The following is a 27,816-nucleotide window of genomic DNA, read 5'->3' on the forward strand; positions in this document are numbered from 1 at the left end:
CTCCAGGCCAACTTCCCTAATGAATATAAATGCAAAAATTCTCAGCAAAATACTAGCAAACTGAATTTAACAACACATTAAATGATCATATATCATGGTCAAGTGGGGTTTATTCCCAAGATGCAAGGATGGTCCAACATATGCAAATAAATATATGTGATACACCACATTAAGAGAATGAAGGATAAAAATCATATTATCAACTCGAAAGCATTTGACTAAATTTGACATTTTTTTTTTTTTTTTTTTTTTGCGGTACGCGGGCCTCTCACAGTTGTGGCCTCTCCCATTGCAGAGCACAGGCTCTGGACGCGCAGGCTCAGCGGCCATGGCTCATGGGCCCAGCCACTCCGTGGCATGTGGGATCTTCCCGGACCGGGGCACGAACCCGCGTCCTCTGCATCGGCAGGCGGACTCTCAACCACTGCGCCACCAGGGAAGCCCCAAGTTTGACAATTTTTTAAAATAAAAACTCAACAACTCAGTAATTGAAGGAACATACTTCAACAAAATAGAGGCCATTTATGATGAGACCACAGCTAATATCATACTTAATGGTAAAAGTTTCAAAGCTTTTCCTCTAAGATCAGGAACAAGACAAGGATGCCCCCTCACCACTCTTATTCACCATAGTTCTGAAAGTCCTATCAAAGCAGTTGGGCAAGAAAAAGAAAGAAAATGCATCCAATAAGAAAGTATGATGTAAAACTGTCTCTGTTTGCAAGTGATATGGTCTTATATATCAAAAATCCTAACGATTCCACCAAAAAACTATTAGAGTTGATAAACAAAATTCAGTAAAGTTGCAGGGTACAAAGTCAACACAAAGAAATCAGTTGCATTTCTATACAAATCAGTGAAATATCTGAAAAAGTAATAAACAAAACAATTCCATTTATAATAGCATCAAAAGTAACTAAATACTTAGGAATAAATTTAACCTAGGAAGTGAAAGATCCATACGTTGAAAACTACGAGATTGATGAGAGAAATTGAAGCCATAAATAAATGGAAAGGTATTCTGTGTTCATGGATTGGGAAAATTAATGTTGTTAAAATGTTCATACTACCCAAAGCCATCAATAGATTCAACACGATCCCTGTCAAAATTCCAATGGAATTTTTCACAGAAATAGAAAAAACAATTATAAAGTTCTTATGAAACCACAAAAGACCCTAAATAGTCAAAGTAATTCTGAGCACTAACAAAGCTGGAGGCATCAGACTTAGTGATTTCAAACTATACTACAAAACTATAGAAATTAAAACAGTATGGTACTGGCATAAAAATAGACACAGACCAATGAAACAAAATCAAGAGCCCAGAAATAAACCCCTACACATGTGGTCAGCTAATATTTGTCAAGGGAGCCAAGAATTCTCAATGAAGAAAAGGTACTCTCCTCAACAAATGGTTTTGGGGAAACTGGATATCCACATGCAAAAGAATAAAATTGGGCTCTTATCTTACACCACACACAAAAATTAATTCACAATGGATTGAAGACTTAAATACAAGACCTAAAACTATAAAACTCCTAGAAGAAAATGTAGGGAAAAATATCCTTGATATTGGTCTTGGCAATTATTGTTTGGCTATGACACCAAAATTACAAGCAACAAAGGCAAAAATAAACAAGTGACACTACATCAAACTAAAAATCTCCACAGGCAAAGGAGAAATCAATAAAGTAAAATGGCAACTTATGGAATAGGAGAAAATACTCAGAAACTATCTATCTGATATGGGGTTAATATCCAAAACACATAAGTAAAGTATATGTTATATACAAAACAAACAACTCATACAACTCTGTAGCAAAAAAAAAATCCAATTTAAACATGGGCAAAGGACCTGAATATACAGCTTTTGTGAAGTGTCCTTGAATTATGAAAGAAATGACAATCTATACTCTATGTACAGAGGTACTTTTAGCCATGTAAGAGTATATTACATTTAAGGATAAAGTCTCCTTATGAAGTGGAAAACAAAAGATTCTTGTATCAATCATAAAGGAAAATTTAACTTTTATCAGTTTAAAATATAAAGCTTCTGGGCATGTAGTTGTGTGATTTTTTTTCACTCTGACAGATTAGCATATCAAAACCAGAATGGGTCATTTTTATCTTTTCCATATGTAGATAAACTTGGTATTTTTTCATCCTTAACATAATCTCTTCTCATTTACAAAAATAAAAAAGATAAAGTAGTACTTAGAGGAGTGGAATGGACATATATACACTACCAAACATAAAATAGCTAGCTAGTGGGAAGCAGCCGCATAGCACAGGGAGATCAGCTCGGTGGTTTGTGACCACCTAGAGGGGTGGGATAGGGAGGGTGGGAGGGAGGGAGGTGCATGAGGGAAGAGATATGGGAACATATGTATATGTATAACTGATTCACTTTGTTATAAAGCAGAAACTAACACACCACTGTAAAGCAATTATACTCCAATAAAGATGTTAAAAAACCCTGAATCTTATCTAAAAATTAAAAAAAAAGAAAAGAAGAAAGATATAAAATCAATAACCTAAGCTACCACCTTAGGAAACTAGAGAAAAAAAAGAGAAAATTAATTTTTTTTTTTTTTTTTTTTTTTTTTTGCTGTACGTGGGCCTCTCACTGTTGTGGCCTCTCCCATTGCAGAGCACAGGCTCTGGACACGCAGGCTCAGCAGCCATGGCTCACGGGCCCAGCTGCTCCACGGCATGTGGGATCTTCCCAGACCAGGGCATGAACCCGGGTCCCCTGCATCTGTAGGCGGACTCTCAACCACTGCGTCACCAGGGAAGCCCTGAGAAAATTAATTTTAATTAGACCAAATTCAATTAAATTAAAAAGTAAAACAATAGAGAAATCAATAAAACCAAAACATGATTACTTGAATAAATGAATAAAATTGAAAAACCCCATGCCAATCAAGAAAAAAAGATGGAAGAGAGGAGACACAACTTACCAACATGAGGACTGAAACAGGATATATCACTATTCACCCACAGACATTAAAACAATAATAAGTGGAATACTATAAACAATCTATGCCTATATATTTGATAACTGACATTTGATAATTTATATGATATGGACCAAGTCCTTAAACTAAAAGCTTAAAACAAGGAAAAATACATAACCCCAATACACCAACATCTACTGAAGAAATTGAATTTGTAGTTAAGAACATTTCAAAAATGAAAACTCTAAGTCAGATGGTTTCAGTCATGAATTCTACCAAACGTTTAAGTAAAACATACCAATTTCACACAATCTCTTTCCTAAAACAGAAGGGAGAACACTATCCTACTCATTTTATGAAGCCAGCATTATCCTAATACCAAAACCACACAATGTTTAAAAAAAACCCTACAGACCAATATCTCTTATGAACAGATACAAACATTCCTACTAAAATATTAGCCAATAACATCTAGCAATATATAGAAAGGATAGTGATCACAGTCAAGTATGTTTCATCCCAGGAATTCAAAGCTGGTTCAACATTCAAAAGTCAATCAATATAATTCACCATATTGTTTGACTAAATAAGAAAAAACAGATGATCATAGAAATAGATGCAGAAAAAACGTTGGCAAAATTCAATATCCAGGGACTTCCCTGGTGGCACAGTGGTAAAGAATCCACCTGCCAATTCAGGGGACACAGGTTTGAGCCCTGGTCCAGGAAGATCCCACATGTCGTGGAGCAACTAAGCCTGTGCACCACAACTACTGAAACCCGTGCACCTAGAGCCCCTGCCCCACAACAAGAGAAGCCACCACAGTGAGAAGTCTGCACATTGCAATGAAGAGTAGCCCCTGCTCGCTGTAACGAGAGAAAGCCCACGCACAGCAATGAAGACCCAACACAGCCAAAAATAAATAAATAAAAATAAATAAATATAGTAAAAAATTCAATATCCATCCATAATAAAAATTATCAGCAATTTAGAAATAGAGGGAACTCCCTTAACCTAATAAGTGCTACCCATGTAAACCTACAGTAGATTATTTTCCCCTAATATCAGGAACAAGTCAAGGGTGTTATGTTTTCAGAACTATTCAGTACTGCACTGGAAGTCCTAGCTAGTGCAATAAGATAAGACAAGAAAAAAAAGAAGGAAGGAAGGAAGGAAGGGAGGGAGGGAGGGAGGGAGGAAAGAGAGAGAGAGAGAGAGAGAGAGAGAGAGAAAGGGCATACATATTAGGGGAAAACCCTCTTTATGTAGAAAATCTCAAATAATCTACAATAAAATTCTTATAACTAATAAGTAAGTTCAGCAAGGTCACATAATACAAGGTCAACATACAAAAAACAATTAAATTTTTATGTACTAATAATAAATTATTAGAATTTCAAATAAGAAAACAGTATTATTTATGATAGCACCCAAAAATGAAGTACTGAGGTAAAAATCTAAGAAAATATGTGCAGGGTATGTATGTGGCAAGCTATAAGACACTGATATAAAAAGTCAAAGAAGAGATTGAAGAGGAGGGAACACTCCCAAAGTCATTCTATGAAGCCACCCTCATCCTGATACCAAAACAAGACAAAGACACTACAAAAAAAAGAAAATTACAGGCCACTATCTTTGATGAATACAGATGCAAAAATCCTCAACAAAATTTTAGCAAATTGAATCCAACAATACATAAAAAATATCATACACCATGATCAAGTTGGATTCCTTTCAGGGTCACAAGTATGGTTCAACATATACAAATCAGTCAATGTGATACATCACATCCACAAAAGAAAAGATAAAACCATATAATCACCTCAACAGATGCAGAAAAAGCAGTTGACAATATTCAAAATCCACTTATGATAAAAATAAATGTCTATTTAGGTCTTCTGCCCACTTTTTGATTGGGTTGTTTTGATGATAGTAAGCTGCATGAACTGTTCGTAAATTTTGGACACTAATCCCATTTTGGTCACATCATTTGCAAATATTTTCTCCCATTCTGTGGGCTGTCTTTTCGTTTTGTTTATGGTATCCTTTGCTGTTCAAAAACTTCTGAGTTCAATTAGGTCCCATTTGTTTATTTTTGTTTTTATTTCCATTACTCTGGAAGATGGATCAAAAAATATATTGCTGCGATTTATGTCAGAGAGTGTTGTGCCTGTGTTTTCCTCTAAGAGTTTTATAGTATCCAGTCTCACATTTAGGTCTTTAATCAATTTTGAGTTTATTTTTGTGTATGGTGTTAGAGAATGTTTTTACATGAAGTTGTACAGTTTTCTCAGCTAGTAACTTATAATGGAAAATAATCTGAATATATGTGTGTGTGTATATATATATATATATATATATATATATATATATATATACTGAATCACTTTGCTGTATACCTGAAACCAACACAATATTGTAAATCAACTATACTTCAATTTTAAAAAGTTATAAAAATCAAAGAAGGTCTAATTAAATTGAGAGTTAGGTAATGTTTATGGATTAGAAGATTCAATATTCTTAGGATGTCAGTTCTCCCTAATTTGATCTATAGTTTCAATAAAATTCCAACCAAAATCATAATGGTTTTGGTAGATATTAACAAGTTGATTTTAAAATTTCTACGGAAAGGACAATGTACTAGAATATCCAAAACAATTCTGAAAGGGAACAACAAAGTCAGAGGACTCAAATTTCTTGATTTCAAGATTAACTATAAAGCAACAGTAATCCAGACAGTGTAGTATTTGAGAAAGAACAGACATATACATCAATGGAACATAACAGAGACCTCAAAAAGGACCCATGCAAATATACTCAAATATTTTTTGCAAAGGTGCAAAAACAGTTCAGCGGTGAAAGAATCATCATTTCAACAAATGGGGCTGGAACAATTGCAGATTCATATGCAAAAAAAAGTGAACCTCAACATTTACCTCATACCTTACACAAAAATTACCTCAAAACTGATCACATGCCTTTATGTGAAATGTAAACTGTAACAGTCCTAAAAGCAAATATGAGAAAATATTCATTACCTTGAGTTAGACAAAGAATGTTTAGGTATGACATTACAATTTTAAAAGACAAAAAGACTTTAAATTGGACTTTATCAAAATTTAAAACTTTTGCTCTGTGAAAGACATTGTTCAGAGAATGGAAAGACAAGTCACAGATAGAAAAAATATTTTCATGTCACTTATCGGATAAATTACTCTTTAAGATATAGATATCTTAAAACTTGCTAGTGAGTAACTGAACAACCTAATAAAAAAGCCCAATGGTCCCAGGAAGTTATTTTGTGGATAGCAACAAAATGGTTTTAAAATTTACATGGAGAGGCATAAGACTCAGAATAGCCAACACAATATTGAAGGAAAGGGACAAAGTTGGAAGACTGACATTATTCTATTGAAGACTTACTATAGAGCTACAGTAATCAAGATAGTGTGGTATTGGTGAAAGAATAAACAAATAGATCAATGGAATAGAACAGAGAGCCCAGAAATGGACCCACAAAAATATAGTCGACTAATCAAATAAACAGAAGACTGGAGTGCACTGGGTCTCAATAAATATTTGTTGTTATTATATACAATATATATATTTTAATACATATAGTTGACTGATCTTTGATAAAGGAGTAAAGAAAAGACAATGGAACTAAAATACTCTTTTAAACAAATGATGTTGAAATGACTGGACATATACATGCAAAAAAATAAAGACACAGACATTACACCCAAAGGATGCACACCAAAGTATATACAGTTTGTATATGTTGGATAACAATCTTCTATCAGATGTGTCCTTTTCAAATATTTTTCTCTCAGTCTGTGGCTTGTCTTATTCTCTTGACAGGGTCTTTCACAAAGAAGTTTTAAATTTTAATGAAATCAAGCATATCACTTATTTCTTTCATGGGTCATCTTTGGTGTTTTATCTAAAAAGTCCTTACCATACCCAAAGTCATCTGGGTTTTCTCCTGTTATATTCTAGGAGTTTTATAGTTTTGCATTTTATATTTATGTCTGTGATCCATTTTGAGAATGAGCTCCCCAAAATGGTTGCTGCCAGTGTCTATGTCTATGACACTCTCCAAGATCAGCAAGTGGATTTATCCCAGGCTTTTCTTAAATTATTGCTTCTCCCTAGGGTCTCAGAGCATGTGAGATTTTGTGTTCACCCTTTAAGAGTGAAGTCTTTATTTCCTTCAGATCTCTGGCTCTCCCAAAAGTAAGCCCTACTGACCTTCAAAGACAAATGCTCTGGGGTCTTGTCTTCCTGGCACAGGACCCTCGGACTAAGGAGCCTGATGTGGAGCTCAGACCCCCTCAGTCCTTGGCGAGAAGCTGCGTAGTTGTAATTATCCTCCCACTTGTGGGTTGCCTACCACGAGGGTATGGGTTTTGACTATACCACATACATCTTCACCCCTTCTACCCATGTAGTTGTGGTTCCTCCTTTCAGATCTTCTCTGCTAGTCTTCATGTCATTCTCATCAATAGTTGCTCTGTGAATAGTTGTAATTTTGGTGTGGTCAAATAACTTATGTAGTTAGAACGCCCTTCAGGAGGTAAATCTTTAACCTCCCCTCCCCAGCATTGAGTGTGGGCTGGATTTAGTGATTTGCTTTCAAAGAATAGAGTATGGAAAAGGCGGGGATAGTAACTTTACATAAAGTAACCCAGCAAACACTGCCTTGGCCAGATGATGAAGTTTAACCTTACCAGTGAGAAGTCATGTTGATACCATGTAACCCCTGATGATGTGATGAGAAGAGCATTTCATCTTTAGAGTATTCTTCCCCAAAGCAATAACTTCAGTCTAATCATGATAAAAACACCAAACCCAAATAGAGGAGCATTCTACAAAATACTTGGCCAGTACTTGAAAACTTCCAATATCACAAGAAAAAATGAAAGAGTGAGAACTGTCACAGATGAGAGGAGACTATAGAGAAATGGTGATGAAGTGTGATGTCATTTCTTGGAAGGGATCCTGGAACAGAAATGGGACATTAGTGGGAAAATGGTGAACTCCAAGTATGGAATTTAGTTAATAATGTAATAATGTGGGTTTCTTATCGTTTTTGACTGTACCATGTCCATATAAGATGTCAATGGTAAGAAAAACGGAGTGAGGAAAATATGAGAACTCTCTGTACTATCTTTGCAACTTTTGTGTAAACCTGAAGTTATTTCAAAACAAAAATTTCCTTTTAAAAAATCAATTCTATTTCTATATACTAATGTGACCATTCCAAAAATGAAATTAAAATATTTTCATTCATAACAGCATCAAAACATGAAATGCCTAGGAATAAATTTATCAAAAGGAGTGCAAGACTAGTACAGTGAAAACTATAAAATATTGTTGAGGAAAGATAAAAAAATCTAAATAAATGGATAGGTATTTCACGTTCACGGATTTTAAAACTCAATATTGTTAAGATTAAATACTCTTCAAGTCGATGTATATATTCAACACAGTCCTTAAAATGTCAGCAGACTTTTTTTGCAAAAATTTATAAGCTGATCCTAAAATTTATCCGGAAATGCAAAGACCCCAGAATAGCCAAAACAACACTAAAAGAAAGAAAAAAAAGTGGAAAGACTTTTACTTCCTGATTTCAAAACCAACTATAAAGCAGTTATTAAGTATGGTACCTGCATAAGGGTAAACATATAAATCAATGAAACAGAACAGAGAATCTAGAAATTAACCCTTATATTTATGGTCAATTTATTGTTGACAAAGATGCCAACGACATCCAATGGGGGAAAGGATAGTCTTTTCAACAATTGGTGCTGGAACAATTGGATAGCCACATACAAAAAGAGGAATTTAGACCCTTACCTCACACCATACACAAAGATTAACTCAAAATGAATCAGAGACCTAAATGTAAGAGATATAAGGATTTTTGATCTGCAGTTGGTTGAATCCACAGCTTCTGCATCTGCAGATGTGGAGGGCCAACTGTACTATGCTATTTTATATAAGGGACATGAGCATCCTCAGATTTTGGCATCCATGGGGACCCTAATTCCATGGATAATCCCATGGATACTGAGAGACAACTGTATTAAAGTCTCAGAAGACAATAGAGGAAAAAAATTTTCATGACATTGGGTTAGGTAAAGAGTTCTTAAATACAACACCAAAAAACACAGTTCATAAAAGAAAAGAACTGATAAATTAGACCTTATAAAAATTCTAAACCTTGGCTCTTCAAAAGATACTGTTAAGAAAATTGAAAGACAAGCCATAGACCAGGATAAAATGTTTGCAAATCATATATCTGATAAGGGTCTAGTCTCCAGAAGAACTCTTCCAACTCAATAACGAAAAGACAAAGAATCGAATTTAAAAATAGCAAAGGACATGAATAGATATTTAGCAAAATAGATATATAAATGGCCAATAAGCACATGAAATTATGCTCAATATCATTAATCATTAGGGAAATGCAAATCAAAACCACAATGAAATACCACTTCCAAACCCACTAGGCTGGCTACAATAAAAAAAATAAATAAAAGCAGAAAATAACAAGTATTGGCTAGGATGTGGAAAAACTGGAATTTTCATATGCTGCTGGTGGGAATGTAAAATCGTGCAGCCACTGTGAAAAATAGTTTGACAGTTACTCAAAGAGTTCAACATAGAGTTACCATATGACCAGCAATTCCACTCCTAGGTACCTACCCAAGAGGATCAAAAACATACGTACACCCAAAATCTTGTGCGTGAATGTCCATACCAGCCTTATTCACAATAGCCAAAAGGTGGAAATAACCCAAATGTCCATAAACAAAAGGTGGTATATACATATATTATACACCATTACTCGGCCATCAAAAGTAACGAAGTACCGAGTCACACTACAACATGGATGAACCTTGAAAACGTCACACTAAGTAAAAAGAAGCAAGTCACAGAAGATTGCATACTGCGTGATTCCATTTATGTGGAATGTCTAGAAGAGGCAAAGCCATAGAGTCAAGAAGCAGATGAGTGGTTCCCAGGGGCTAGGGTGGTAATGGGGACTAAGTGCACATGGGCAAGAGAGAGGTGCCATCGAGGTGATGGAAATATCTAATACTGGACTGTAGTGATGGTTGCGCCACTCGATAAACTTACTAAAAATCCTTGTATGTACACGTGAAATGAGTCAAATTTATGGCGTGTAAATTATATCTCGATACAAAATTTTAAAAACGCTTTGGGAAGTAGAGAAAATAAAGTTTGTGTCGATTGACACAATTTATTAGGGGTCATACAGAGCTCACTGGGCTGCTGTATGTTGTTGATGCTGTCGTTGTTGCCGTGGCTATGGTGGTTTTCCCGTGAGGGCTGAGGGTCAAGCGGGGATTTGGGTCTTTTACAATAAAACTTTAAAAAGTTAACAGAAAAAGAAAGTTGCTGGGTTGGAATTCTGAGTAGCAGTGGGGGGGCAAAGAGAAGTGGATGGGTTTAAAAAAGATTCAGGATGCAGAAGCGACAAGAGTTTGTACTGATTAGATATTGGGAACGGGGAAGAGTGAGGATGCCTCGCACTTAACGTGCTTCCAGATGAGTTCCTGTTGTCCTCTCAAACTTACTGTCCTCCCGTGCTGCTAATCTCTGTGAGCGGATCAGCATCCTGGCACAGAGTAAGCGTTCATTGATTGTCTTTGGAGTGAAAGAATGAATGAACAGAGTAAAAACATGGCCAACGCATCCACCAGGTCCTGCCAAACGGCCAGTCCTATACTCACCCACAAGGTCAGCTCAGCAGATGTCCATCAGAATTTCCCTCTCACTCTACTGACCATTTGGGAAATCAGCAGGTCCCACACCTTGAAGAACACTCACATTCATACCGGTGGCCACTCCTTGCCTAAACCCTGCAGCTGTGGCAGAGCCCAGGTTTTGCCCAAAGCCTCTCACCCTGTAAATTCTTTACACGTGGACAATGGCAGGTACATGTACAGCCCATATGAGCATGGGGGACGTTTGGTGTTGTAGAAAGAGGGTCACAATGGTGCCCAACTGGTGGGTCTATGTTCACTTTGGCTCCGAGCAGAAAGAGACGTTTCCCATCCGAGGGGGTTTATTAATCCAGGACCCGCCGCTCCACCACCCCCCGCATCCTGGCAGGCAGAAAACACAGCTGCCAGAAACACTGCAGACAGTGAGTGATCAATTTGGATACTTTACTGCTGTTCCCAGGGTTGACAAGCAGAGATACAGAACTGCTTGCGGTTCCTGATATAGATACCCAAACCAGGAAGTGATCCCTCCCAGTCCACCCTTCCCAGAAATAGAGCATGAGGTGGGACACACAAAAGATGCCCCTAGACTCAACCAACCCATCAAACATTCCCTGATTATAGAAGAGAAGTGAAAGTTGCAACCTAGAAGGGAAATCTGGCTGTGTCGGCAGTAGAATTGAGGGTGTAGACATTTGATGAAGTGCACTGTTTTTTTTTTTTAATTTATTTTTGGCTGCATTGGGTCTTCGTTGCTGTGCATGGGCTTTCTCTAGTTGCGGCGAGGGGGGCTACTCTTTGTTGTGGTGTGTGGGCTTCTCTTTGCAGTGGCTTCTCTTGTGGAGCACGGGCTCTAGGCGCGCAGGCTTCAGTAGTTGTGGCACGTGGGCTCAGTAGCTGTGGCTCACGGGCCCTAGAGCACAGGCTCAGTAGATGTGGCACACAGGCTTAGTTGCTCTGCGGCATGTGGGATCTTCCTGGACCAGGGCTTGAACCCGTGTCCCCTCTGCATTTGCAGGCGGAATCTTAACCACTGTGCCACCAGGGAAGCCCACTTCTTTTTAAACCAATGTTTAGACAGTGTCATTAGATAAACATCCTTTTCAATGCTAAAACCCGAGTCATTTGTGGCCTTTTCCTGGAAGAGATTTTTTGCTACTGTCAGATTACAAGAACAGCATAAGAGGCCATTTTCTGGGCATGGAGCCCAGGATTCAAAGGGAAGCTCTAGAGAACATCTGGTCTGCTTGATATATTGAAACTGCATGTGTGTGTTTGTGTGTACGTGTTTCTCTCTGCTGACTCATAGCATTGAAGCCTCTTTGGAAACTCCCCCGCCCTTCTAGCCAGCCAGTTTATACACACGCCATCGGCTCCTCCTTGATTCAAATGTTAGGTCAAGAGGAAGAAAGAAAACGAATTCAAGAGTTGCTCTCAGGCATCTAGAATTTTCTGCACCTCTTGAAGAGAGACTAGCCCAGCTCTGACTATTACAAGCTGGACTTTCCTCTTAAAGCACAACCTTCATTTAAGCCTTTGGATAAAACTGGAAGAAAAGAATCTGTGAGTACTGTGGACTGCACAGAAGGCAGGGGGCTGAAAACTGGCAATAAAAACAGAAAGATGGCAGACCCGAGGCCCAGCAGTCAAGCAGAGCCTGAAATTGAGCTTTTTGTGAAGGTAAGTTTTCTAGCTATAATGAGAGCATACAGAATGTATTATTCCTTGACACTGGACCTCAGCTTTTTTTTTAAAGTCAACATTTCAGCTAGAGATAGGAAATAATTTTGTAATTTTATACCTACTCTGAGTCCTAGAAGAATACCTGGGTGTTTGGCTGCTCTTATATAACAATAGAAAAACATCCCATCTGAAAAAAGCAAGAAGATATGGTGGAAAGACAACTAGACTGGCTGGTAGTTAGAACAAGTAAATTGTATTATTAGTGACTTCCTATGTAACCTTGGACAAATCCCTCCCTCCCTCTTTGTTTTTCCATCTGTACAATAAAGGAGTCTGTCCAGTTCTCACATTCTGTGTTTCATGAGATATGTTTTAGAAGGCCTGAATGTGGGGAAGAGAGGGCCAAGAATGGCCTGAGAGCCTCATTCCCACACATGGTCCAAATAGAGCTTTCTAAAAGTCTCCCACAATGGATGAACATCACAGCAAGGTCAAATGAACACTAGAGGAGAAAAAAGCCAGGAGTCTGTGTGCCTGTTGTATGAGTAGGAGGCATTTTGCCTTGGCTTTTTTTTTTTTTTTAATGTCTTAACATTTCAGAAAAGCCCTTTGGAAAATCCCTAAAGCAGGAGAATGGAACATGTGTTTCTAAATTAGCTCATCAAGGAAAAGAAACAATTTTGTACGGGTTATTCCAAGTAGAAATTACATAGTTTCCTAAATCCTTGCTTATATTAACTATTTTTCTCTATATTTTCATTGACTATTGGAAGTATTCAGGATGGTAATAATAATAACAAACTCTTATATCATGCTTAACCCTTTTCTAACACTTTATGTATATTATCTCATTTAGTCCTAACAACTTAGAAGATAGGTTAATAGTAGTAAAGTAGTATCATCAGTAGTAGTGGTGGTAATAGTACTCAAAACTTTAGTAATATTGTCCTCATGATTTCTAGGTAAGTAAGCTAAGGAAATAAGGTTTAAGTAACTTGCCTCTAAAACTACAACACCTCTTGATGGCCTACAAAGGCATAAAATAAGGTGTGCTTACCAAATTTTAGGTTAAACATCTGTTGGCCAAAGTAATACTTTTACAATAATTTTAAAATATTTGACAACTGGTCACATATATACATCAAGGACATAATTAACCAGCCTTTTCAAAATTATAGGAGACTCTTGAATTCCTGCATAGCAAAACAATCCAAGTAAGTGTTTGCTTGACTGTGGGGCATAAGAGCTACTTCTCCTATCTCTGGATTCTAGCAAAACATGTCACTGCTCAGACGCAACATAAGTAAGCCTTAACTTCCTAACTGACTTTTTATAACTACCAATTCCAAACCAGAGGTAATAAGTCTCTTCATAGGGTAACTAGTTTCTTTTGTCTAAACTTGTTTATTCAATCCAATCAAACTCCTCTAACCAGTTGTTGGCATTGATCTGTGTGTTTATCTTCATAGACTTCCCATAATTTGGGTGGTAATCTAGACAAGGGAAGTTAGGAAATCACACATTGGATGAGCAAATGTTAAATTAAATAATAACTTTCAGGTTAAAAACCTAATCATTTATTGAGTACTTACGGCAGAGGCTGTGCTAAGTGGTTTATTATTAACCCTATTTTATGGTTACAGAAACTAAAGCAAAAAGTAGCTAAGTAGCTTTGCCTAAGGTCACATAGCTAGTAAATGGCAGGGTCAAGATTCCAGTCCCTTAAAATAGCTGTGCATAATCTGAATTCATTGTTTTCAATTTGGCACACTTTTTAGTAACATTTCCCAGAATTTCATTAGATGAAATCCTCTAGATGTTAGCTTATCTAATGACATTGATACAAGTCACAGATTTTCCGGAAGAACCTTTAGTATCATCTGATCTGGGTCTTTGTTTTGCTTTGCTTTGAGATGGATTCCAAAGATCTCTAGAAGTTTCATAGAAGAGGGGGAATAGGGACTGAGAGGGGTGAAAATGTTAATAAGAAAATTTAAAAAGCACTACTGTTTACCAGTTGTATCTCCCTTATAATGTGGTATCTTTCTAAAGATTAAATGAGTCTGTAATTTCCCCAGCTATGTCTGGGGACTCTACCACAATTTCCCAACGCCACTGATGGGATCCCTACAAGAAAGTAAGTCCTTTCCTGACACAATTAAGAATTTATATCACACACCCCCATGTGTTCCATGGAGTGAGTGAAAACATTGCTTTTCAACTCTGAATGATTTGGGCAAGATTTATATCCAGGAACTAAGAACAAAGGATTTTCTAAAAGAACACATTTTGTTTTCTCTAAATGCAGAGTTTATCTTATTGGTTTGTTGTTCATGTGTTCTCTACCAGTCTAAAATTAAGTTTTCATAGATTTGTACATAACATTATAGACTCTAACATTTGGGCCAAAATCCTGAATGTAATATTTTTGTATTTATTGATAAATGTAAAATAGAAAAAGAGATGATACTCTTCTCTGAAGGTTCAGACCATTTTCAAATTATCTTAGACTATCATAAAGACTATTATAAAGACTGATTAATAAAAAATCCAATAAAACTATTAGATGGGAGAAAGCAGTGTTTAAGGAGTGTGGATTGTGGAGTAGACAGTCCTGGATTAGCTACATGAGAAGAGTGTATGGGTCATCAACTCTTGTCTAGCTGAGTGTAGTGTCTAGCAAGTCAGCTTCTCTGAACTTCAATTTCCTCATCTGTAAAACAAGAGTAATGACAGAACATACCTCACAGGATTATCTTCATTGTAAGCATTAAGTAAATTTGTAAGACACAGTAGTTGTTAACACAGTAAACATTCAATAAATGTCAGATGTTCCAGCCATTACTATTTTTCATGTTTAGAAACATAGATCACAAACGCAAAGAGAAAAAGTTGTTTTGGTGAATGACCACATCGTGGTAGTTTTCATGTCCATTTCTCGAGGAGGTGGGTCAAAAAGGATCTTGCTGTGATTTATGTCATAGAGTGTTCTGCCTATGTTTTCCTCTAAGAGTTTGATAGTGTCTGGCCTTACATTTAGGTCTTTAATCCATTTTGAGCTTATTTTTGTGTATGGTGTTAGGGAGTGTTCTAATTTCATTCTTTTACATGTAGCTGTCCAGTTTTCCCAGCACCACTTATGGAAGAGCCTGTCTTTTCTCCATTGTATATTCATATATTTTGTGTAGTGGCACTTTAAATCAGCATTATTATAAACAGAAAAAAATCAGTTTTCCTGTAAAATTGTGCTGCATTTCCCCCACACCTCACTGTTTTGCCTTTCCTTTTGCCAAAGGCAACCCACCCTTCCTGCTGTATCTATTATCAGACTTCATTCTTCTTCCTGCCTAATCAAGTTTCCATTGACTAACCCCAGTTATGATTGGCTCTTTAGCCTGACTTCTGTTACAAAAGAAATTCAGCTGCCAAAGTGGTTGCCTCTTCCCATACCTCTTCACTCCCTGATGCCACAAAAGAGCAACAATAGACATTATTTCCTCAGTTGTACTCAATGCTAGGAAAAGGAAAATTTACCAAAAAATACGAATTATGTCCAAGGTCAAGGTGTCAGCTTGGTCAGTTTCTGGTGAGAACTCTCTTCCTGGTTTATTATAGATAGGTGCCTTCTTGCTGTGACCTTATATGCATGATTGTTGGGGGAGATGAAGAAAGAGAGAAAGAAAAAGAGAGAGAGAGCTCTGGTTTCTTCTTATAAGGGCATTAATCCCATCGTAAGGATTCTACCCTCATGACCTCATCTAAACCAATCACTTCCCAAACACCTCACCTCCAACTACCATCACGTTGGGGGACAGGGATTCAACATTTTAATTTGGGGGGAACACCATTCACAAATCCAAAGTAGATAGCAGTGCAATTCACAGGACTAGGAACTCTAAAGAGTAGGTAAGTGTGTGGAGTAAAGAAAGGGGAAAGAATTCACTTTGGGACATGTTGAGATTGAGGTGTCTAAAACTTGGATCTCCCCTCAGGAGACAACATCAGCTATAGCCTTCTCAAGGAGTGGCTCCCCTTTCTTCCTCATTTCTATCACCATTGAGGGTGACGATGGGGTAGGTGTCTTTAAATATCCTTGCTCCTCATTCTTGTTTCCAGACCATTCTATCTCTCCCATCCAGACAAATATCTAGGTTGTCTCATAAAATCAGACTAAACCAACCACTACCCCTCCTTGTTATGGGAGTCTTCCCAATCCCAGGTCACTTTCCCTTACTTCTGAAGGACTTTATTTCCTGGGTCATTGTCACACTCTTCAACACTATGCCTATCATAATTCTTGGTGATTTTAATATCCACACAAATGACCCTTCCAATACTCTGTCCTCTCACATCCTTGGCTTTCTATCCTCCGGTGACCTTGTTCTTCATAATCTCTCAGGCACCCCCTTCCATGGTTATACCCTTACCTTTGTCATTGCAACGTCTGCAATCGCTGCTTAATATCATTTATTTGAGGGGTTTTTTGTTCTTATTTTTGAACTTTCCCATGTTAATACACTTTATTGAGGTATAATTTACATAAAGTAAGATGTGCTCATTTTTTCACTGAAGTGTCTCTGATTTACAATGTTGTGTTAATTTCTGCTGTACAGCAAAGTGATTCAGTCACATACATATATATATATATATATATATATATATATATATATATACACACACACACATCCTTTTTCATATTCTTTTCCATTATGGTTTATCACAGGATATTGAATATGGTTTCCTGTGCTATACAGTAGGACCTTGTTGTTTATCCATTCTATATATAATAGTTTTCATCTACTAATCCCAAGCTCCCAATCCATGCCTCTCCCATACCCTGCCCCCCTTGGCAACCACAGTCTGCTCTCTATGTCTATGAGTTTGTTTCTGTTTCATAGATAAGTTCATTTGTGTCATATTTTAGAGTCTACATATATGCCATAGCTATATTTGTCTTCATGTGGTTTACTTCACTTAGTATGATAATCTCTAGGTACATCCATGTTGCTGCAAATGGCATTATTTCATTTTTTATGGCTGAGTAGTATTCCATCATTATATATATATATATATATATATATATATATATAAAACATATTATATATATATACTATTCCATTATATATGTATATTATATATAACATTCCATTATATATATAATGGATATATATATATAATACACATATATATATCACATCTTCTTAATCCATTCCTCTGTCGATGGACACTTAAGTTGCTTCCATGTCTTGGCTATTCTAAATAGTGCTGCTATGAGCATACGGGTGCATGTATCTTTTTTTTTTTTTTTTTTTTGCGGTATGTGGGCCTCTCACTGTTGTGGCCTCTCCCATTACGGAGCACAGGCTCTGGACGCACAGGCCCAGAGGCCACGGAGCACGGGTCCAGCCGCTCCACAGCATGTGGGATCCCCCTGGACCGGGGCACAAACCCGTATCCCCTGCATCAGCAGGCAGACTCTCAACCACTGCACCACCAGGGAAGCCCTGGTGCATGTATCTTTTCAAATTATAGTTTTGTCTAGGTACATGTCCAGGAGTAGGATTGCTGGATCATATGGTAACTCTATTTTTAATTTTTTAAGGAACCTCCATACTGTTCTCCATAGTGGCTGCACCAATTTACGTTCCCACCAGCAATGTAGGAGGGTTCCCTTTTCTCCACACCCTCTCCAGCATTTATTATTTGTAGACTTTTAATGATGGCCATTCTGACCAGTATGAGGCGGTACCTCATTGTAGTTTTGATTTGCCTTTCTCTAATAATTTTCTATGTTGAGCAAAAGATGAATTTTTAAATGAGTGGTGTTAAGACAACTATTAACTATTTGTAAAATCATAAAATAAAAATAATAAAGCTGGAGTCCCAATACATTCCTTATGCCAAAATAAATTCTAAATAGATGAAACAAATGCAAAAATGAAACCGTAAAGTTACTAGAAGAAAACATGAGAGGGCTTCCCTGGTGGCGCAGTGGTTGAGAATCCGCCTGCCGATGCAGGAGACACGGGTTCGTGCCCTGGTCCGGGAAGATGCCACATGCCGCGGAGCAACTAAGCCCGTGAGCCATGGTTGCTAGGCCTGCGCGTCTGGAGCCTGTGCTCCGCAACGGGAGAGGCCACAACAGTGAGAGGCCCGCATACCGCAAAAAAAAAAAAAAAAAAAAAAAAAAAACATGAGAGAACATCTTTATAGTAAAACAAAATAAGAAAGTAATTTTTTTTCTTTGCAATCTTGATGTACATAACAGCTGTGTAAGCAGATCAGAAAAACCAGATTTCATAAAGGAAAACAATATAAGATTTTATGTAAAATTTTAATTTTACATAAGACATTGTTTAAAAATTACATGTAACATTATCAAAAAGAGTTAGTATCTTTAGTATACAAGTAATTTTTCCAAAGTAATAAGGAAAAGGTCATCACCTTAATAGAAAAATATAAAATTGTCGTGAACAAACAAGTCACAGAATAAGGAAATCAAAGGTCCAATGAAAATACTGAATATACCTTTCAAGAAGGAAATTTGGCAGGATCTATGAAAATGGAAAATGAACATAGTCTTTAGTCAGCATTGTGTTGTTATGTACTCATCACTCTGGTAATTTTACATACAATGAAATTATTTGCTTCATTATTTCTCTCTGCCCACAGATGGTAGAATTCATGAGATTAAGGACTTCCAACTTTGTCTCCAGCAACTAGCTTATTTCCCAGCAGGCACTCAATACATACTTGTTGAGCAAATGAATGAATGAAGCCTTTCTTTATCTTAATAGGCTGGAAGTGATGGGGAGAGTATTGGAACCTGTCCCTTTTGCCAACGCCTTTTTATGATCCTCTGGCTTAAAGGAGTTAAATTCAATGTGACTACTGTTGACATGACCAGGTAAGACAAATCAGGACATGTTTCATTCTGGGGATTAAAATCAGTAGACACCAATACAATGTTGGTGTTTGCATAATGTGTACTTTATCTAGAGGCCTAACTCTGCTTATTTTCAATAATAGGAAGCCTGAAGAGCTGAAGGACTTAGCCCCAGGCACCAATCCTCCCTTCCTGATATATAACAAGGAGTTGAAAACAGACTTCATTAAAATTGAGGAGTTCCTAGAGCACACACTGGCTCCTCCAAGGTACAACATTTTTACAGGATATTCTTGTTCTTGAGCTAGTCTATTTTATTGGCTTATTTATTGCAGATTGAGGATTCTTCTAAACATCTAACTATTTTTCAATTTCAGACCTCTCTTTTGCTATCTTTCTAGAAAAGTTTGGAAAGATCCTCCGATCACTCCATGTATGATTAGAAAACTTTACTACATAATTATTTATTTAACATATGTAAAGCTATTAAAACTTTATGTGATGCAAGTAGTATATTAGGAATGGGCAAAGGATAGACTTGGAAATTTAGGAAAGACAAGTAAATTTAGGCCACATTTAATTTTATCCATGTTATCTGATCCATAATGAGGTTTGGGGACATTTATACTGACAGAAATCAGACTTATTTTATTGTAGAGTCCTCAGAAGGTCTACAGTTTTGAAATAGCCTTTAATTCAGTCTGATCTCTTAGCTCTACAGGTTGAGAAATATTATGTCTATCACACATAAACTTCCCCCCTTCAACTTCAAATACACAGACATTCAATATAATATTTCAAATTATTTTTAAAATGCATAGCTTGCTTAAAATAAGAAAGTAAATTCTCTGTAGTCTAGAAATAGAGAAGAAACCTATGGTGGGTTAGGAGCGAGGGCATGAGGTAATAGCACTGTATAGTCCATGAGGACTGGTCAGGACTAGTCCGTTATACCACTGATGGCATGAAGATAGAACATACCCAACACAAGAAAACCAGGAAACAGGTCTCTCACAGTTAGCCAGAGGCCATAACTGCACTGTCTACACTTGAATGACAGCTGTATGTCTCTGCCCACCCAGGATAGTATCTGGAAACAATAAGCCTACTGTATTCATTTTTTATTTCTGTGCAACAAACTCAGTGTCTTAAAATGTCACTCATTTATTATCCCACAGTTTTCACTGGTCAGAAGTCTGGTTGTAAACTTAAAACTGCTATAAAAATAACATCTTAATCATTACACATACATATGATAAATAAAAGGTTCTATGGGTCCAAAATTCTTCCTACCTAAGAAATTAGGGATACTATTTTAGATTGTTTTCTGTGTGCCTATACTATGTCTCTTTCATCCATTATTGGTGGCTTCTTATATTTTAAGCACCAGCTCCAAGTACTGAGTCTTATTTTGTTCTTTTCTCCTCATCCATCCTCCTCTACTACTGCCTCCCCTCAAACCATCTTCTCTCCAATCTTTTCTTGCTCCCAAAGGTTAACTAGTGAAAAAATCTATTGTGTTATCTTTCCATACCCTTTTTTATGTTCATATAACCACAATAACAAATTCCCTTTCCTTCCAGTTTTTTACCACTACAAACAGTGCTATAAATAACATCCTTGCTCATATGTCCTTATGTACTGGTGTTTTTATTCCTGTGGAATAGATTTCCAGGAGTAAAATTCAAATGGTATATATCTTTTAAAATTTTTACTGCTTTATCCATCAGTGTATAAGTATACACTTTTCCCACATATCTGTAATACTATGCGTTATCACTCTTTTAAAATTTATGACAACCTGACGGGTGTAGTTGATTGATACTTTAGTTTGCATTTCCCTGAATAATAGGTGAATTAGAACATCTTTACACATGTTGGTTGAGCATTTGGTTTTGTTCTGTGAATTACCTTGTCAAATTCTTCTCATTTTCTATTAGCTTATGTATCATTTAGGGATTGCATTCAACTCTGATAGCTAGAGACCCAAAACGTAGTGGCTTAGATAAATATGGGTTTTATTTTTCTTACATAATAAGACACCAAGAATGAGGCATTGTAGGGGTAGAATGACAGCTCCATAATTTCACTGGGGACCCAGGCTCTATCTAATATTTCTTCTCTGCCATTCTTCAGGTGAGTTTTCCAGTCTTAAGTTTAATTCATGGTGACAATATGTCTGCTGGAATTCCAGGCAACGGATCTAACTCCCACACAGGAAGAAGGAGAAGGGAAAAGGGCAAAAGATGCAAGTCAGCTTTAAGGAGCTTTCACAGAAGCCACATTCAACAATTTCCATTAACATCTCATTATTCAGAAGTAATTCACAAAGTCATACCTAAGTACAAAGGGAAGCTAGGAAACATAGTTTTCATCCAGGTGTATTACCATCCCTAACAAAATAAGATTCAGTTAATGAGAGACAGAGAGAGAGGGAGAGAGAGAGAGGGAAAAAGTGGTACATAACTGTGTTATCTTCCACATTCTGCCCCTCTGATCATCCAAATAAATGTGTGTATCCTTTTTCCCATACATGGAACACACTTACTCCCAAGAGGGATAACTCCCAAGTCCCCTACAGTTACTGCATCCAGTTCAAAGTCCAGGATCTTTGAGTGATGCGCAACATCTCTCTTAGATATTAATGGTTGAACAGTCAAATAAATTAAAAGACAAGTTCTTTCCACCTTCTGCTTGACACACGCAATAGTCAGTGGTGGAGCAGGAATTGGATAGCTGGAATAAAATCTACCATTTTTAAAAGGAAATATAGGATAATACATAAAAATCTCTGGTTCATAATAGTTGCCATTGTTGGAGAAATAGCTGGAAGATTTTTTCCAAGTTTTGGTGTTACAAACAATGCTAAAATGAACTTTCTTTTGACAAGGTCCTCCAGAGTGGTTATTTAGCCTGCCACATTGCTAAATACAAGAGCTCTTCCATATAATCTTTGTTTCCTCTAAAATTTTAAAACCTGTTAGATACCCACATCAATGAAAATGGTGGAGTAGGGAACTCCAAAATGTCATCCCTCCATAATAACAATTAATAGCCCAGCAAAAGCTGTCAGAATCAACTTTGCCAGAACTCTGGAATCTAACCAAAAATTTACAAGCAGCCTGGGGTTTCTTAATGAAGAAGAAAGAAGCAAAATTTCAGTAAGAGAGCCCTGTGGCATTTTAGGTTACCCTGTTACCATCCTCAACTACTCAGCTCTTTAGAAGCCTTAAAGAGAGCAGTCCACATTTCAGAAACAGGTTGCTTGTACCAGAGGACAGGATATGGACCTTATTCTCAAATAACTGTGGTTGTGTGGTTTGATCTGGTGGCACCTTGAGGGACTGGCTCAAGGGTTTGCCTTTTTTTCACCTGCTTTGGAGCTTCCTCAGGGCTGAGGCAGCTTCCCTGTTGTCACTCATGGAAGGCGTTTTGAAGCAAATATATTAGCCACTGCCACATGGGGTAAGGAATAAAACTTGGAGAAAGCAATAGACAAACTGAAAAGTCTGCAAAGAAAGAGGCTGAGATGGGACTTCCCTGGTGGTGCAGTGGTTAAGAATCTGCCTGCCAATGCAGAGACCACAGATTCGAGCCCTGGTCCAGGAAGATCCCACATGCCATGGAGCAACTAAGCCCATGCGCCACAACTACTGAGCCCATGTGCCAAAACTACTGAGACCGTGAGCCACAACTACTGAAGTCCACGCACCTAGAGCCCATGCTCCGCAACAAGAGAAGCCGCCGCAATGAGAAGCCCATGCACCACAATGAAGAGTAGCCTCCGCTTGCTGCAACTAGAGAAAATCTGCGTGCAGAAATGAAGACCTAACGCAGCCAAAAATAAATAAATAAATTTATATTAAAAAGAAAGAGGCTGAGACTCTTGGGAGACAGTGGAATAAGGGCTTTAAATTAATGTATTCTAGGGAATCTAGAAGTCCAAGCACATGCCCAAGTCTTGACCTATGCTCAGAAGAAACAACCTGAGAAGACTTTAAGCTTTCACTTCTGGCTAAACTTCAGACACCACACATGTAGAAAGTGAAGGCTAAGGCAGAATTATAAACTGCATACCTAAGCATTGAAGGAGTACCCAAACACAGAGCCAGCTTACAAACACCGGGAGAGCTTTTTTCCCCTTGGTTTGTTGTTTGTTTGTTTGTCTCTTTGTTTGTTTTGCTTCCAGGAGTTTAAGGAAATCTGTCAAATCAATAACTGACCAAAGATAATGAGACAAAGATTTCAGTGGCCACACACAAGAAAAGAACAGACTTTACAAAAATACTTCAGAAAATTCACTAGACAAATAAACAACAACACCCCAAAAAAGCAACAACAAACCATATTTGTTGGAAGGGAAGGGAAGAATCTCTTTTCCAGAGTTTCCACATTATAGTATTAAAGTGTCCTGTTTTCAATATATATATATAAGGCATGTCAAAAAAAAACAGGAATGTATGGCCCATTCACAGAAAAATAGAAATTAATAGAAATAGTCCCTGAGGAAACCCAGACCCTGATTTAATAGACAAAGCCTTTAAATCAACTGTCTTAAATATGTTTAGATGGCTAAAGAAAACCATGGACAAAGAATTAAAGGAAACCAAGAAAACAATGTCTCAATAAAGAGAGAATATCAATAAAAATAAAAATAATAAAAAGGAATCAAATAGATATTCTGGAGTTGAAAAGTACAACTAAAATGAACAATGCACTAGAAGGTTCAATAGCAAATTTGAACAGACAGAAGAAAGAATCAGCAAAACTGAACATAAGTTAATTGAGAGTATCCAGTCTAAGGAAAAGAAAGAAAATTAGCAGAGACTAACAGACCTGTTGGATGCCATAAAATGTACAAAGATACACATGATAAGGGAAGAGATGGCAGAGAGAAAGAGGCAGAAAGAATATTTGAGGAAACAATGGCTGAAAACTTCCCAAGTTTAATGAAAGACATAAACCTGTACATCTAAGAAGGTCAACAAACTCCAAGTGGAATAAACTCAATGAGATCAACACCAAGATACATTATTATAAAATTATCTAAAGCCAAAGCCAAAGATATGATCTTGAAAGCATCAAGAAATAAATGACTCATCATGTAGAGGGGCTTCTCAATAAGATTAACAGATAATTTTTCATCAGAAATCATGGAGGCCAGAAGGCAGAGAGATGATATATTTAAAGTGCTGAGAGAAAAAAAATCAACCAAGAATTCAATATCTGGCAAAAATATCCTTCAAAAATGAAAGAAAACTTAAGACATTCCACATGAACGAAAACTGAGGGATTTTGTTGCTAGTAGGCCTGCTCTGCAAGAAATGCTATCATAAGTCCTTCAGGCAGAAATGAAAGGCCATTAGAAAGTAATTCAAAGTCATATAAGAAATAAAAAAGCACCAGTAAAGGAAAAATAACACACATGATCATCTCAGTTGACACAGAAAAAGCATTTGACAAAATCCAACACCATGTCAACAAACTAGGAATAAAAGGGAGCTTCCTTAACCTGATAAAGGGAATCTATGAAAAACCCACGGATAGCATCGTACTTAAAAGTGAAGGATTGAAAACTTTCTCCCTAAGATCAGAAACAAGACAAATATGCCATTTTTGCCACTTCCATTCAACATTGTACTGAAAGTTCTAGCCAGAGCAATTATGCAAGAAAAAGAAATAAAAGGCATCCAAATTGGAAAGGAAAAAGTAAAATGATATTGGCAGATATGATCTTTCATGTAGAAAATCCTTTAAAGTCCCCTGAAATACTATTAGAACAAATAAAAATTCAGCACAGTTGCAAGATATAGATCAAAATACAAAAAATAATTTTATTTCTATATACTGTCAATGAATCATCCAAAAAGTAAATTAGGAAAACAATTCCATTTTCAGTAGCATCAAAAATAATAAACTACTTAGAAATAAATTTAACCAAGGAAGAGAAAGACTTGTACACGAAGACTACGAACAATTGCTAAAATAACTTCCTAGCTTCTCATGGTTTTCCAGCAATCATTACCTTATAGATATATAACTCCAACCCTCCATCTTCACATAGCATTCTCCCTGTGTCTCTGCCTCTTCACAAAGTGTTCTTTTTTAAAGACACCAGTCATACTGGATTAATGGGCCCACCTTACTCCATACGGCCTCATCTTAACTATTACAGCTGTAACAATCCTATTTCAAAATAAGGTTACATTATGAAGTATTAGAGTTTATGACTTCAACATACCTTTTTGGGGGGACACAATTCAACCCATACAAATATCCCATGTTCATGGATTAGAAGACCTAATATATTAATGTAGAAATATTCCCCAAAGTGATCTATTAATTCAATGCAATACCAACCAAAATTCCAATGGTGTTTTTACAGAAATGAAAAAGCCAATCCTCAAATTCATATGGAATTGCAAGAGATCACAAATAGCTAAAATACTCTTTGATAAAGACAAAAAAATTGGAGGACTCATGCTTCCTGATTTCAAAACTTACTACACAGCTACAGTAATCAAAACAATCAGTACTTGTATAATAATATACCATTGGAATAGAATTGAGTGCCCAAAAATAAACCCATACATCTGTGGTCAATTGATTTTCAAGAGTGCCGTAACCATTCAATGGTGAAAGAATAGTCTCTCCAACAAGTGGTGCTGGGACAACTAGATATTCACACTGGCATGCCAAAGAATAAAGTTATACCCTTACATCACATCATATACCAAAATCAACTTAAAATATATCAGACCTAATGTGTGGATTAAAACTATAAAACTTTTAGAAGAAAATATAGAGGTAAATCTTCAAGACCTTGTATTCGGCAATGGATTCTTAGATATTACACCAAAAGCACATACAGCAAAAGAAGAAAATAGAAAATAGAAAAATTAGATGATCTGTAAGATAGAATAATGGAAATAACCCAATCAGAACAGTAGAAAGAAAATTTTTTTAAAATGAAGAGCATTGGGCTTCCCTGGTGGCGCAGTGGTTGAGAGTCCGCCTGCCGATGCAGGAGACACGGGTTCGTGCCCTGGTCCGGGAGGATCCCACATGCCGCGGAGCGACTGAGCCCGTGAGCCATGGCCGCTGAGCCTGTGCGTCCGGAGCCTGTGCTCCGCAGCGGGGGAGGCCACAACAGTGAGAGGCCCGCGTACCGAAAAAAAAAAAAAAAAAAAAAAAAAAAAAAAAAAAAAAAAATGAAGAGCATTTAAGGGACCTCTGAGACAATATCAAGTGTACTAATATTCACATTATAGGGATCCCCAAAGGAGAAAAGAGAGAAAGGGATAGAAAGGTATTTGATGAAATCATGGCTGAAAATTTCCTGAAGCTGATGAAGGAAAAAGATTTCCAGGTACAGGAAGCACAGAGATTCTCAAACAAGATAAACCCAAAGAGACCCACACCAAAACATATCATAGTTAAAATGGCAAAATTTAAAGATAAAGAGAGAATTCTAAAGGCAGCAATAGAAAAAGAATTTTTTTTTCCACTTAGAGAAGACGCTTTAACACTTCTTTTAGGGTTGGTTTAGTGTTGATGAGCTTTTTTTAGTTTTTTCTTGTCTGAGAAGTTCTTTACCTCTCCTTCAATTCTGAATGATAACTTTGCTGGGTAGAGTATCCTAGGTTGTAGGTTTTTCCCTTTCAGAACTTTAAATATATCATGTCACTCCCTTCTGGCCTGCAAAGTTTCTGCAGAAAAATAAGCTGATAGCCTTATGGCGGTTCCCCTGTATGTGACTAGTATCCAAAGTATATAAAAGAACTCTTACAATTCAACAACAGAAAGCAAACAACCTAATTTTAAAATGGAAAGATGATTTGAGTAGACAATTCTCCAGAGAATATATACAAGTGGCTAATAAGTACTTGCAAAGATACTTAATATCATTAGTCATTAGAGAAATGCAAATCAAAACCACAATGCCCATGTTTTTTCACACATACACACACACACACACACACACTGTATTTTATTTTTACAAGAGATAAATAAACTGACACCAAGCATTGTAAATTGATGACCACAACAAAAGCAACGATTGCAATTACCAAACACGAAACACACTCATACTATGTCATAATATTGACATTGCATGTTTAATTGCCTGTCTCCATTATTGAAGTGCGTGTTTCGTGATAATAGGGACTGTTCCTTTGGCATGAGGTTGTTGTGAAGATTAAATAACTAAATAATAATAACATAGTAAGTACTCAATAAGTAGTTACTGATTTGAATTGTATTACTGTCATCTAAGAAGATAATAATCCTTTGGTCTAGGAGGGTAATTCTGAGCTGTATCAGTACCTATGAAGTTGGATAAGACTTACTTGCAGCTTTGCAATGACATGAATACACTTTTAAGTATGGTATAATCTGTAAAAGACTGCTTCTATTAATGAGTTTAAGGGCATGGTCCTGAGAAACTTTGTTCTTTCTTTGTTTCTTTCTTTGGCCACACTGGGGGACATGTGGGATCTTAGTTCCCCAAGCAGGGGTGAACCTGTGCCCCCTG

At 36.9% G+C, this 27,816-nt stretch overlaps 2 protein-coding genes across 5 annotated transcripts in view; one reads left to right on the forward strand and one right to left on the reverse strand.

Moving 5' to 3' along the window:
• LOC131748925 (protein eva-1 homolog C-like) overlaps positions 1-27,816 on the reverse strand; it is a 218,116-nt gene that overhangs the window by 171,497 nt on the left and 18,803 nt on the right. The gene's annotated exons all lie outside the window — the stretch shown is intronic.
• CLIC2 (chloride intracellular channel 2) overlaps positions 12,063-27,816 on the forward strand; it is a 28,665-nt gene continuing 12,911 nt past the window's right edge. The window contains exons 1-3 of the mRNA XM_059051288.2: positions 12,063-12,394; positions 19,195-19,304; positions 19,427-19,552. Coding sequence (XP_058907271.1) covers positions 12,338-12,394; positions 19,195-19,304; positions 19,427-19,552 — 293 coding nt within the window. The 5' untranslated portion in view covers positions 12,063-12,337. The remainder of the gene's footprint in view (positions 12,395-19,194; positions 19,305-19,426; positions 19,553-27,816) is intronic.

Source organism: Kogia breviceps, chromosome X (assembly GCF_026419965.1).
Source record: "Kogia breviceps isolate mKogBre1 chromosome X, mKogBre1 haplotype 1, whole genome shotgun sequence".
Lineage (NCBI taxonomy): Eukaryota > Metazoa > Chordata > Mammalia > Artiodactyla > Physeteridae > Kogia > Kogia breviceps.